This window comes from Sander lucioperca, chromosome 22 (genome assembly GCF_008315115.2).
Source record: "Sander lucioperca isolate FBNREF2018 chromosome 22, SLUC_FBN_1.2, whole genome shotgun sequence".
Lineage (NCBI taxonomy): Eukaryota > Metazoa > Chordata > Actinopteri > Perciformes > Percidae > Sander > Sander lucioperca.
In genome coordinates, this window is record NC_050194.1 from 2,793,036 (window position 1) to 2,806,205 (window position 13,170).

The 13,170-nt window shown below is 41.1% G+C and overlaps 1 protein-coding gene across 1 annotated transcript in view; it reads right to left on the reverse strand.

Annotated features, from left to right (window-relative positions):
• The window catches only part of LOC116059247 (microfibril-associated glycoprotein 4-like), a 181,905-nt gene extending 175,730 nt beyond the window's left edge, over positions 1-6,175 (reverse strand). The window contains exon 1 of the mRNA XM_031312217.2: positions 6,073-6,175. Within this exon, the coding sequence (XP_031168077.1) occupies positions 6,073-6,078 (6 nt within the window). The 5' untranslated portion in view covers positions 6,079-6,175. The remainder of the gene's footprint in view (positions 1-6,072) is intronic.
• Between the last annotated feature and the right edge of the window lie 6,995 nt (positions 6,176-13,170).

Here is a 13,170-nt window from a genome sequence, read left to right on the forward strand (position 1 = left end):
TGAAGGCCAGGTGAGGATGGAGGCCAGGTGATGATGAAGGCCAGGTGAGGATGAAGGCCAGGTGAGGATGGAGGCCAGGTGAGGATGAAGGCCAGGTGAGGATGGAGGCCAGGTGATGATGGAGGCCAGGTGAGGATGAAGGCCAGGTGAGGATGGAGGCCAGGTGAGGATGGAGGCCAGGTGAGGATGAAGGCCAGGTGAGGATGGAGGCCAGGTGAGGATGAAGGCCAGGTGAGGATGGAGGCCAGGTGATGATGGAGGCCAGGTGAGGATGAAGGCCAGGTGATGATGGAGGCCAGGTGAGGATGGAGGCCAGGTGATGATGAAGGCCAGGTGAGGATGGAGGCCAGGTGAGGATGGAGGCCAGGTGATGATGAAGGCCAGGTGAGGATGGAGGCCAGGTGAGGATGAAGGCCAAGTGAGGATGGAGGCCAGGTGACGATGGAGGCCAGGTGAGGATGAAGGCCAGGTGAGGATGGAGGCCAGGTGAGGATGGAGGCCAGGTGATGATGAAGGCCAGGTGAGGATGGAGGCCAGGTGAGGATGAAGGCCAGGTGAGGATGAAGGCCAGGTGAGGATGGAGGCCAGGTGAGGATGAAGGCCAGGTGAGGATGGAGGCCAGGTGAGGATGGAGGCCAGGTGAGGATGGAGGCCAGGTGAGGATGGAGGCCAGGTGAGGATGGAGGCCAGGTGAGGATGAAGGCCAGGTGAGGATGAAGGCCAGGTGAGGAGGGTAGTGATGGTGTCGAGAGGAAGAAGAGCGGCAGCACTTCTGATAATCCTGCAAGAAATGATAAGCACAAATCAATCAGCCCAGGAGGAGGAAATAAACTGTCTCATGTCTTTCTGATCTTTATCACTATATTTCTCAATTAGTCTCTCTTCTTATCCCACTAATGTGCCGAGATTAGCTGTAAAACATGCCCTGAGATAACTTAGCATTTGATACAAGCTGCCCCCCCCCCCTGTGTACATGACAAATCATCAGACAAATCATCCTCCCATCTCTATTAGCAACTAATTTCTCTTAATAACAACTAATAATGTTAACTCGCTAGCTAGCCAGCAATACAGTCACTTAACTCAAGTGTTACAACAGCGGATTCACAAACCTGCAGCACTTGTCCGCGGTTCGTCTGACGCTGCTCCTGAATCTCTCCGGCCGGTGAGGTCTGTTACTATGGTTACTAGTGTTCTTGTTCCGTATAAAAAACGTTGTTATATCCATAACTTCAGCCGGTTAGCCAGTAAGCTTGCGACACCGATGAAACATACAACATGACAACAGCCCGCCAGCCCCTGATGACAAGTTAACGACGAAGAAGATTTATATTCTTCTTCGTTAGTTTTTATTGGCAGTTGGCAAACAAGCTGAGTGATGCTCGATGCGTTACCGTCCGCCACCACGCACGGTAACAGAGCTTTTGTTTTATTTTTTGCCGCTCCAGTCAGAAAGACTGAGAGAGGAAATGAAACAAAGTTGAAGTTATTTAAAAAAACCTAAAAGATTCGGGGCTTTTGACAAAACATTCGGGGCTTAAGCCCAATTAGCCACCCCCCCCGCTCCGCCGATGCCTACAGGACTAATGTTCAGCAGCAATTAGAGTCACTAAAAGTTCTGTTGTTGCCGCTGACAGACTCAGATTATTATTCCAAGTGTCTGACAACATTATGGGATGGATCCCTACAGAGATAGACCTTTTAGTTAAAGAGTAAGATCCTTTTAGTTTAACATGAAACAGCCCCGAAATCACCATCACCAAACCCACCAGACTCCATGTAAATAATCAGTACTTTTAGCATGTATAGAGCCAGCATATTTCCACCAGACTCCATGTAAATAATCAGGACTTTTAGCGTGTATAGAGCCAGCATATCTCCACCAGACTCCATGTAAATAATCAGGACTTTTATCATCGTAAAACACACTTCATTCAAAGTGGACAGAAACTAAATAAAACTATCAAAAGCGATACAAAGCGAAGAAGACAAAGTGAAGACATGAGATCATCTTAATGCTCAGCTTCTTATTTATTGTCACCGTACAGCAGATAAAGATTTACATTAGTTTTCAACCTCCTCCAAACATCAACTGGCTGTCCTGAACTACAAAGATCTTTTTATACTTTTCATTTTCATTTTCTTTACTTCTTTCTCTCTTTTAGACTCGTGTTATCAGTTCATGCAGTGATTAACACCTGATCAGACTATATATGTGTTTCCATTTAAAGATTATGGGCCCTACTTTCCTGCTGCAGCCGCCCAACTGGAGACACAACTGACTTTTCTTCCACGTTGTAGCGAGCTGCGACTGCTTTAAACCATCACAGACGGTAACAAGATTTACAAACATCAGTTGGTTTTCTTGTGCTGGTGCCCAGTTTCAGGAAAATAAGACCTGTTGTGAGATTAAATGCTTAATGAGAGAAAGAGAAAGAAATCAGAAGAGATGAGCTGATATTCTGCTGTATGTTGGTCCTGGAGAACTACAGCACAGGACGGATCTTCATGCTGATGGTCTTCAGGGAGTAGTCATGACCTTTCCATTGGTACCAAATCACTCCAATAGCAAAGAGAGTGTTGTCAGTCCCCCAACGATAAATGCCGTTCGGATTTGCATAGTGACCGGCGGCATACCAGAACGCCCCCAGGAATGATCTGGCACAGTTCCCAGGCCAGGTGTCCTGGTCTTTGTCGAAAGTGGTGAACTTCATTCCGTTGTGAAAACTCAGGGCGTCTCCTACAGAAACACAACTAGTGTATAATCAGAATATTGTGATTCAACTAACAATGATATATATTTTTGGAGTGTATTTACTCATTTAACTCTTTGTTTAGTTGTATAGGGACAAGTATGTAGCATGAACCAATGTCACACTCCACAACATTAATGGCTGAAATTCTCGTCCTTAATGTAGAAACCTCACCTGCTCCTCCATCAGTGAATCCAGAAACATGCAGTGTGTATCCAGAGGACTCTGGGTCGATGGAGAACGAGGAGTAACGAGCGAACGTTTTGTTTCCTTCAAAGTCCTCCATGTCGACCAGCAGCTCGTACCTTCTCCTCTGAGTCAGGTGGTAGAGAGACTCCAGACCTGTAAACAAACAAACATTTAGAAACAGTTTGATGAAGTCATGACTGTTAGTTTGGTTTAATTTCTCACCGAGCCAGTACTCTCCAGCAGCGATACCAAAGCCGGTCTTGTATTGATCCCAGCCCCTGTAGAAGTTCACCGTGCCGTCCATCCTCCTCTGGAACACCTGGGGGGACGGGATGGGGGGTTAACTAGATAAACACACAAGATATCTGACAGCTCATGTTTCCAGACAACAAGGATTTACTGGAATGTGATTTATTGTGAAGGAACTACAGGAAGTGTTGACTTCAGTTAAAATACTCACCGTCCACCGTCCTCCTTCAGAACCCATGTCACAGTACACCTACACACAAACACACACACACACACACACACACACACACACACACACACACACACACACACACACACACACACAGGTATTAGTTAATGTGATTGTGGGGGTTAACCATAGACTGTAAAAATAATGGTATTATTCCGGGTTTGAAAAGTGAAGCCACATGGAGGACAGAACATGACTTAAGTCTCAGTAAACAAATAAATGTATAAATAAATACAGGAATAAATAAATAAATGACTAGATATATGCAGTAATAAATGAATAAAAACATGCTAAAATAAATGCATAGATAAATAAATTAATGCTTTAAATGTATTTCTACATTTTTGTACACCTACATTTATTTATTTCTATATTTCTGTGTACATATGTTAATGAAGTAGGAGGTCCTAACCTTAGTTTAAAGCATGATTGGCTACAGGTGTGAGCTTGATTCGGGTCTACTACTTTTGCCTTACAGTGAAAGACTGTAACGAGTGAGACATTGCAGATTGCACAGAGGAGCAGGCAGGAGCTGACAGCAGCTCTCCTCTGCTCCGTTTACAGTAATATTCTCCTCATTATTTTTTTTACCGATTATGCATTATTTCACCCTCAATCCATCATCCACTATTAATCAGAAAGTTAATTTTCATGACTCAAACCGCCGCTGATGAAGTGCTAGTGGTTGCTATGGACGATGCTATCGCTAGCCCCAAGGAGCTAGCATGGGGCTTATCCCGTGATTGATCATATTCGGTTTGAGAGAAACTCTATCTATAGATGTAAAACCTTTAAGCAATATTACACGAGAGGGTGTGATTTAACGTTAGCACGACAGTGATGCGGCTAGCACTGAGGTCCGTAGCGTTAGCTAAGCATCACTTAGCCTCAGCCAACTTAAGCTAACGTTAACTTTGTAGAGATCGTAGGATTTCACAAACTGAATAAATACTGCACACATGTGACTTTTGAGTCCTTGAAAAGCACCAACTTCAATGTATTATTATTATTATTATTATTATTATTATTATTATTATTACATAAACACAAAAACTACTTTGCTAGCTCAACTGTGTTGTAACATGTTTTGAACTGATAACTGACTCATGTTACAGTACACCTACACACAAACACAATGATTAGTAAATCATATCCATTTGGAAATATTAAATATATCCACTTTGGCTACAACTTGTACAACTACAACTACTTGTATCTGGTGTAGGGCTGGGTATCACCAATGATATCTTGATTTGATTCAAGTTCAAGTTTATTCTCATTTGCATTGAAAAGTTCAAAGTACAAAGACAATGCAATGAAATGTATTTTGTGATTTCCGATTCAATGTAGATTTGGGATATGTCAGTTGCAAAAACAATTTAGCTTGGATATGAAAGGAGCCAGTTGAGGAGGTTTGGGCATCTGGTAAGGATGCCCCCTGGGCGCCTCCCTAAGGAGGTGTTCCAGGTACGTCCTGCTGGGAGGAGGCCTCGGGGAAGACCCAGGACTAGGTGGAGGGACTATATCTCCACCCTGGCCTGGAAACGCCTTGGGATCCCCCAGTCGGAGCTGGTTAATGTGGCTCAGGAAAGGGAATTTTGGGGTCCCGTGCTGGAGCCACTGCCCCCACGACCAGACCCCGGATAAGCGGACGAAGATGGATGGATGGATAAAAGAGATTCTACAATTTTACAAGATTCCATCTAACCTGGTGCATTATTAAAAGTATTAATGTTTACATAATGTGTACTTTTTTTAACACACAAGGTTCAGCTCTACAGACTCTAAAGTGAGTATTGATTGACATTTCATTCAGATATCTTTAGGTGAGATTCCAAAGGACCCCTTTTAAAAATGGCCATGCCAGTTTTTCCCTCGCCATTGGTTTTTAACCCCGACCCCTTCCCAACAAGCTAGCATGACATAGTTGGTGCCAATGGTCTTCTAGTTTCATATGATACAGACGGATCAATTCTGGACAGAGCCTCTTAAAAGATAAACCTCAGGATTTAATGAATTGATTTGATTAGGGAAATAATTCTTTTTAATCCAGCCCTAATCTGTTGTATCAGAAGCATCAGTCAGAACTTCTAACTTTTATACTTCACATTATTATCATCTGAAGTTAAACCTGCGTCCCAGAGAGGATGAAGTGTACCTGGACAGCAGACGTGGCTCCAATGGGATAGATGGTGTACACTCCACTGGGTTGGACTGCAGTCCAACGGCAGAACGAGCGGCCGGCAACTGGTCAACAGTGGAGCCAGCAGGAGGAGGACGACTGAAACCAGCTGGAACAGAAGAGATGTTGTCATTTAGTTTGATCAAGAACAAATTTCTGACTTTGGCCTCTGCAGCAGGATCAGGGAGACTCTGCTGTCATCGACGCATTCTCATTTTGGTTGGTGCTGATTTAAAAACAAACTGTGCTGACATCATACTCTATGTGGGTTTTTCCACAGGATTCTTGCCCTGCTTTGGTATCGCTCTCATGCAGAGCTTGCTATAAAGCAAGATGAAGACTTTTGCTTTCTCTGTCCAAATTCTGGGGCCACAAATGATTAAAATGTGCTTGTGTTGAACCTGTTAACATACTGAAACTACTGATTAACAACTCGACAAACCATCAGATATATAAAGTTACAAACTTACCTTCATGGTCAGATTTCAGCTGAACTGAAGATGAAGATCCTGATGTCAGTGTGTTTAGATGCTCTGTTGTCTTTGATGTCTCTGATATCTCTAGTGTCTCATGGTGTCTCTCCCTCTTATTTATATTCTTAAGATTAATAAATTACTGAATAACTGCTGTTTCACAATGAACAATAATAAACAGGTGGAAACATGTCCTTTGGATTACACATCGTCAGCCCCACAATCTGACTCGCCAGCACTTTTGGGAACTCTGTTATATCGCTGAGGTCATAGGTTGTGATGATTCATTATAATCTGACCCCTTTATTTATGTAAACGCAGTAAAATCCAGTAGAACACAACTATGTATTCAGTAATACACAGAGAACTGAATTCATCCATTTCCACCAATGTCAACAAACATGGAAACAGTATTATTACTTGTAAAATGTGTATCAACTGTAGACACCCATCTGTTATCTATAAGTGAACTTTGGAGGGAGAGTTGGAGTGATTTCATCAGTTATATAACAGCTGAACTGTGGATCTGAGCCGGTAAACAGACCTCAGATCAGACTCATGTCTTTGATGTCTCTGATATCTCTAGTGTCTCATGGTGTCTTTCCCTCTTATTTATATCTTTAAGATTATTAAATTATTGAATAAGTGCAGTTTCACAATGATACAACAATAAACAGGTGGAAACATGTCCTTTGGATTACACAACATTGTCAGCACCAAAATCTGATCCGCCAGCACTTTTCGGAACTCGCCTCCATCTTACCCCTTTATTTTCGTAAACACTTCTCAGTACAATCCAGTAGAACACTTAAAGGTACAATATGTAACATTTCTGCATTAAAATGTCTAAAGACAACTATGAGTTGTGTTCTTACACTATCCCAAATGTTTCCACCAAATTTCAAACCCAGAGAAATCTGTTATTTTATTTTTTGACACGGGACGTTTCCTCTAGTTGCCTGTCAGTGGCGTCATATAACCTTTCACCCTCTAGTTACTCGTAACTTCCGTCAGAACACGGTCACCCAGATGATACGTACGTCACAGAAAGAAATACTCGTACCCGTAATACTGCTTTTTTGCCACACAGCATCATTTTGTGATTAATTACATGCCACTTTGCAACACAGTAAAACAACAGAGACGTTATTTATTGATACATTTACATGATACATTTTAATAGTCAAGTCAAGTGGGGTTTATTGTCATTTCAACCATATACACTGCATATAGTAAAACGAGTAAGACGTTTCACCATGGATCAAGTGGTGCTACACATTTAAAATATATGAAAACGACATTATATAAAAACAACATTATATACAAATGACATTCACGACAGGCTACATTTAGTGCACACACATTATAGACTTTACATAAAGTCAGACAACAAAAACAGAGCATAAGTAGACTTGTAACAGAGCATTGATTGAGGTAGGATATATAGAGTTTTAGCAACATAAAAAAGGTGCAGGAGTGCATTTCAGTCCTGTGTAAAAAATTTGAATAATGTTTTGTTGAACAGTCTGACTGCTTGAGGAAAGAATATTGATCCAGCTTAACGTTACTGCAATGTGCTGGTTGACCAGTATCTAACGTTAATGCTAATGCTTGGTGGGTATCATTATAGGGTTACAACATCATTCAATACGCTCATAAAGTTATTAGTAGTATGATTGTTTTGACCATGGTTAACAGCACTGGGCTAAACCACGAATGAGTTCACTAGTAAACTGCAGGTCCGCTGTAACTCCCAGTTACAGAACAGACCGTTCTGGGAATGGCAAGGATTGCGGGTGGATTACGTGTACAGAGCAACGGCTTATACATTGTCACATACTAGCACCATAAAATCTCGTATTTTATCTGCTTTTATATTTTTTACTGTTTTTAACTGCTCTTTAATGTTTAATTTCTTATACTGCACTGTAACTTTTATTCTTGTATTTTAATCGTTTTTATGTAAAGCACTTTGAATTGCCCTGTTGCTGAAATGTGCTATACAAATAAAGCTGCCTTGCCTTGCCTAGTAACGTTAATGTTAGCTGCATAGATAGACGATTAATCTAATGCTTTTAGTTGACTAAAACTTGACTAAGATACCTTGAGTTCTCTTTTGACTAAAACTACACTAAAATGACCAGACTTTTAGTCGACGAAAACTTGACTAACAAAAAAAGATATGTGAATGACTAAATATGACTAAAACTAACAAGGACATTTGGCACAAGACTAAGACTAAGACTAAATTAAAAATAGGTGACAAAATTAACACTAGAAGGGAGTGCTTGTCAACATCATATTGAGACACTAGCTCTTGAAAGTCAAGAATAGCACTTTCCCCACTAATATCCTGAAGGGTATTAATCCCTTTCTCTTCCCAATGTTTGTTAGCAAATGGTTTTCCCCCAGACAGAAGGTGACTATTATGCCATAACGGGGATGCCTTGCACCACATATTTTTAAATTTTATCAAATTTTCTGCTGCTCTAAATATTTGTATCATATACGTCAAGATCGGACCATAATGTAATGCACATTTCTTGGTAGATATACCTACCAGAGGAAAGTCTTTCAACCGTATTGGTGCTATTAAGTCTTGTTCTATACTTCTTCATGAAGAAATGTTTTCCTCCTCCATCCAGCTTCTTAAACCTTTTAAAATGAGTGCCCAATGATAAAGCAAATAGTTAGGACACGCCAGCCCCCCATCCATCTTATTGACCTGGAGCGCTGACCACCTCAATTGTGGGCATTTACCATTCCATACATAACTTCGAAATAAGGTGTCCAATTTTTGCCAATATCCTGCTGGAGGCGCCAGTGGGATCATTGAGCTTATATAATTAATGCAAGATAAAATATTCATTTTGAGGACTGCTATATGGGTTGGCACTGAACTCGGTAAACATTTCCATCTATTAATATCGTCTTCAGTTCTTTTCAAAATTGAGGAATAATTTATTTTAGCCACAGACAATGAGGAAGTATCAACCCTAATACCCAGGTATAGAACCTAATTTGCAACACTGATCTGAGCCGGGAGAGTTAGCCTACTTTGATCTGTATTGATAAGCATAAGCGCTGATTTTGACAGATTAACTTTGTATCTTGAGAGATATCGGAATGACTCTAGTGCATTTAAGACGCATGGGAGGGTGTGCTGAACATTTGCCATTTAAATGAATGTATCATCCACATAGAGCGATATTGAATGGGATGTCATACCTACTGTAATAGGAGAGATTTGAGGCGAATTTCTAATCAGATGTGCCATCAGTTCTATTGATAGAGTAAAAAGTGTGCCCCGTCCAATTTCAAACAGCTCTGACATGCCACCCCCCACATATACGTGGGCTGAAGGATTAGTATACAGCGTTGGAATCATATTGATAAATTTACTGCCAAACTTAAATTCTTTCATGACCCTCCAAAGATATGGCCATTCCAAACGGTCAAATGCCTTTTCGGCATCTAAGAATAATAAGCCGCAGTCAGGTGGGATTTTATGTGATGCGCTCAATACGTGTAATAGACGGCGAAGATTATCAGAGGCCAAACGTACCTTCATAAAACCTGTCTGGTCTGGGCTAATTATTTTCCCTATTACTTTCTCAAGTCTACTAGTCAGAACCTTGGAGAATATCTTGAGATCAGCATTTATCAAAGATATTCGGCAGTGACTGGCACATTCTAAAGGGTCCTTACCAGGTTTAGAAATAACTGTAATCAAGGCCGTATTCAGGTCCCTATGAAAAGCCCCCTGTTCAATTGCGTAATTCAGTGTATCTAACCATAGTGGTCCAAGGTCCAGAATGCAAAGTAAAGCTCAATTGGTATGCCGTCTACACCTGGCGTTTTGCCTTTGTTTGTGGCTTTAACTGCTTTAAGTAACTCCTCCAATGTAATGGCGGAGTCTAAAGCATCTGGGTCTTCTGCTGACAATGTAGGGTCCAACCCACTAAACAAGTTAGTGAAGTCTGTTTCAGAAAGGGTTAGGCCACTTGTATACAGGTGTTTAAAGAAATCTTTAAAAGTCTCATTGATTTCTTCTGTTGAGGACACAACACCACTTCTAGAACACCTAATTGCTGGTATAGTTCTTCTTCCCTCCTGTTGCTTTAGAGTTAGTGCCAACAAATGGCTTGGCCTGCTGCCCTCTGCATAGTATTTGTGTTTGGTTATATGGATCATATATTCCGCCCTACGTCTTAATAAGGGACTGTTCGGTATTTATGGAATGGACCACCGGAGGAAAATAGGGGAGGGTCATGTCTTTTTATTCTTTGTTGAGGGGAGGGTCATCCAACATTTTTTAGTCCAGAGGGAGGGGTCACCCAATTTTTGTATTCATAGAAACAGGCAAAATTTCAAAGTGGCTTGTTTGGTGCATATTTTTCCATGTAGCTCTCAGTCTTGGCACCCGCTACCAGATGGGTCTGACCCATGAGTTTGCTGTGGGGCAGGGGGAGCACTGCTCCCCTGGTGGCTGAAATGGATAATTGCATTGTTTAAAAAATGAGTGGAATAGTTACATCTGGCATGACCAGATATTTTATAAAGATCTTAAATAACACAAAACAACTAAATTGTGGTAGGTAATACATCTGATTTGATATACTGCTTTAGTGAAAAAAATATTTCCTGGCTGACGATGGGAGCAGCAGGACACAAAAAACGAAAATGACTGTTGCTAGTCTGGACATCTTACCGTGCCAAGGTTGCAATAAAGGTTTCCTAAATGCAATGTATATACATATGTAGCGCAAATTCTTTCAGGAAGACCTAACAAATAATCAGTCTCTCCTAAAGCGAATCAGCACTTGAGGCGCTCTCCTTCTGATAATTCAATCAGGAACAGCCAAAGATTCCATAGGCCAATCACAGCGTCACATCACTGTTTTAAAAGCACTACTCTCCCTGTGCTATCAGCTGTCATTTCAGAAAGGTGTCGTCCCTCCTCCTCCCCTTCCACCTCCCGTCCTAGTGATTCTACAGCTGTTGCTCCAGTGCCTCCTCGATCTGGTCTTCCAGCCCTTCTCCACCGCCACCGGTGTCTGGATTCCATCGGGGGGTTACATCATGGTTCCCTACCCCTATATTAAATGTATTAATATATCAAATGTATTAATACCAATGTATTAATATAACGATGGAGTTCAATCTCCAATACAATGTTCAAATTATGCTCTGTACAATAAAACATTTTGCATATCTGCAAACAGTCTCTCCTGATTGAATTGATGTCAGCTTACTAATTGATTTAAAGTAATGCAGGAAGTGTGCATTTAGTTTCCATGCTTATTGTGTTTCCACCACAAAGTTTTAGTCACGTATGTCATTGCTGTGAAAAAACAATGGGAATCTGTATATCTTTGCCAAGTGCAAACCAGTACAGAAGGTACCGATAAATTGTTGGGGGAGGGTCATGCTTTTTTTCCAAATCGTTTAGGAGGGTCATCGAAAAATTATTACTGGCGAGGGGAGGGTCATGTCTATTTTGACTAAAGGTCCCAAAACTCCTCCGGTGGCCCCTGAAATAAATAACGAACAGTCCCTAAGTCATTCAAATCTGTCTTGTTTTAAGATGGTTTTCTATTGTTGAGGTGTAATTTCTTTTCAGATCATTTTCCAAAAACTTAATTTCCTCTTCTAACTTGGAAATATTTTGCAATCTACTTTCATGTAGGCGAGAGCCGAACCATATAGCATTATTTCATATGAAACCCTTGATAGAGGCCCAAACCACAGTCACATCTGAGACACTGTCCCTATTGAAATTTATAAATTCCTCTAACTTTGGTCTCAGCTGTGTCAGGAAATCCTCATTTTTTAAAAGGGAAGTGTTAAACCTCCATCTAGTAAACTTATGCTTGATTTTCCCATAATTAAAGCTAGACAGAATTGGATTATGATCGGATAAATGTCTGGGCAGAAATTCTACTGAATGTACTAAGGATAACAGACCAGATGATACAAGGATGTAATCTATTCATGAAAAGGTTTTATGCCTTGAGGAGAAAAAAGTATAGTCTTTAGCCGATGTATTATGCACCCTCCATACATCAATTAAATTCAGGTCCTCTATAAATAGGTTGAGTACCTTGGAGGCAGATCCCTGGGTGTTTGATACCACTGTAAGAGACTTATCAAGATTGTTGTTTATAACCGCATTCATGTCTGCCCCCACATATAGTTGATAATCATCCAGCTTTAATAATTGCGAGGTAACTGAGGGGAAAAAATTAGCTTCAAATACAGTTGGAGTGTTTAGGTTAATGAAAGCAACTTTTTTGCCTTGAATGGACGTACAGCAAAAAGCTAAACGTCCATCATTGTCAGAGCCAGTTCTTTCAACTAAAAGATTAATACCTCGTCTCATTAATATCAGAACTCCTTTTGTGCGAGTACCGTCAGCCGCTGCCACAACTGGTTTGTAAAAGTGATTCTGAACTCTAGCTACATCATTAGGTTTGAGATGGGTTTCTTGAAGCAGTGCGATATCTACTTTCTTTCTACGCAAGAAGTCCAAGACTTTTTGAGCGTTTGTAGGAGAGTTTAGGCCCCTAACATTACATGACATAACAGAAAAGTGTTCTAATTTGTCTGTGTTGTTTACCTTCCCATTGATTTGTGCCTCTGCGTTAGTGGTGGAGCCCTGCCTGATCTTCCTCCCTCCCCCCCCCTGCCCCCCCTCCCTCCTTTAGTTTGTATCCCCACAACATGATAATTACCAGAACACACACACACACACACACACACACACACACACACACACACACACACACACACACACACACTGATTGACTGAACATGTTTCCTCAACAGGAGATAAAGTGAAGACATCAGATCATCTTAATGCTCAGCTTCTTATTTATTGTTACCGTACAGCAGATAAAGATTCACATTAGAGTTTCTTCCACGTTGCAGCGAGCTGCGACTGATTTAAATCATCACAGACGGTAACAAGAATTACAAACATCAGTTGGTTTTCTTGTGCTGGTTCCCAGTTTCAGTGAAGTAAGACCTGTTGTGAGATTAAATGCTTAATGAGAGAAAGAGAAAGAAATCAGAAGAGATGAGCTGATATTCTGC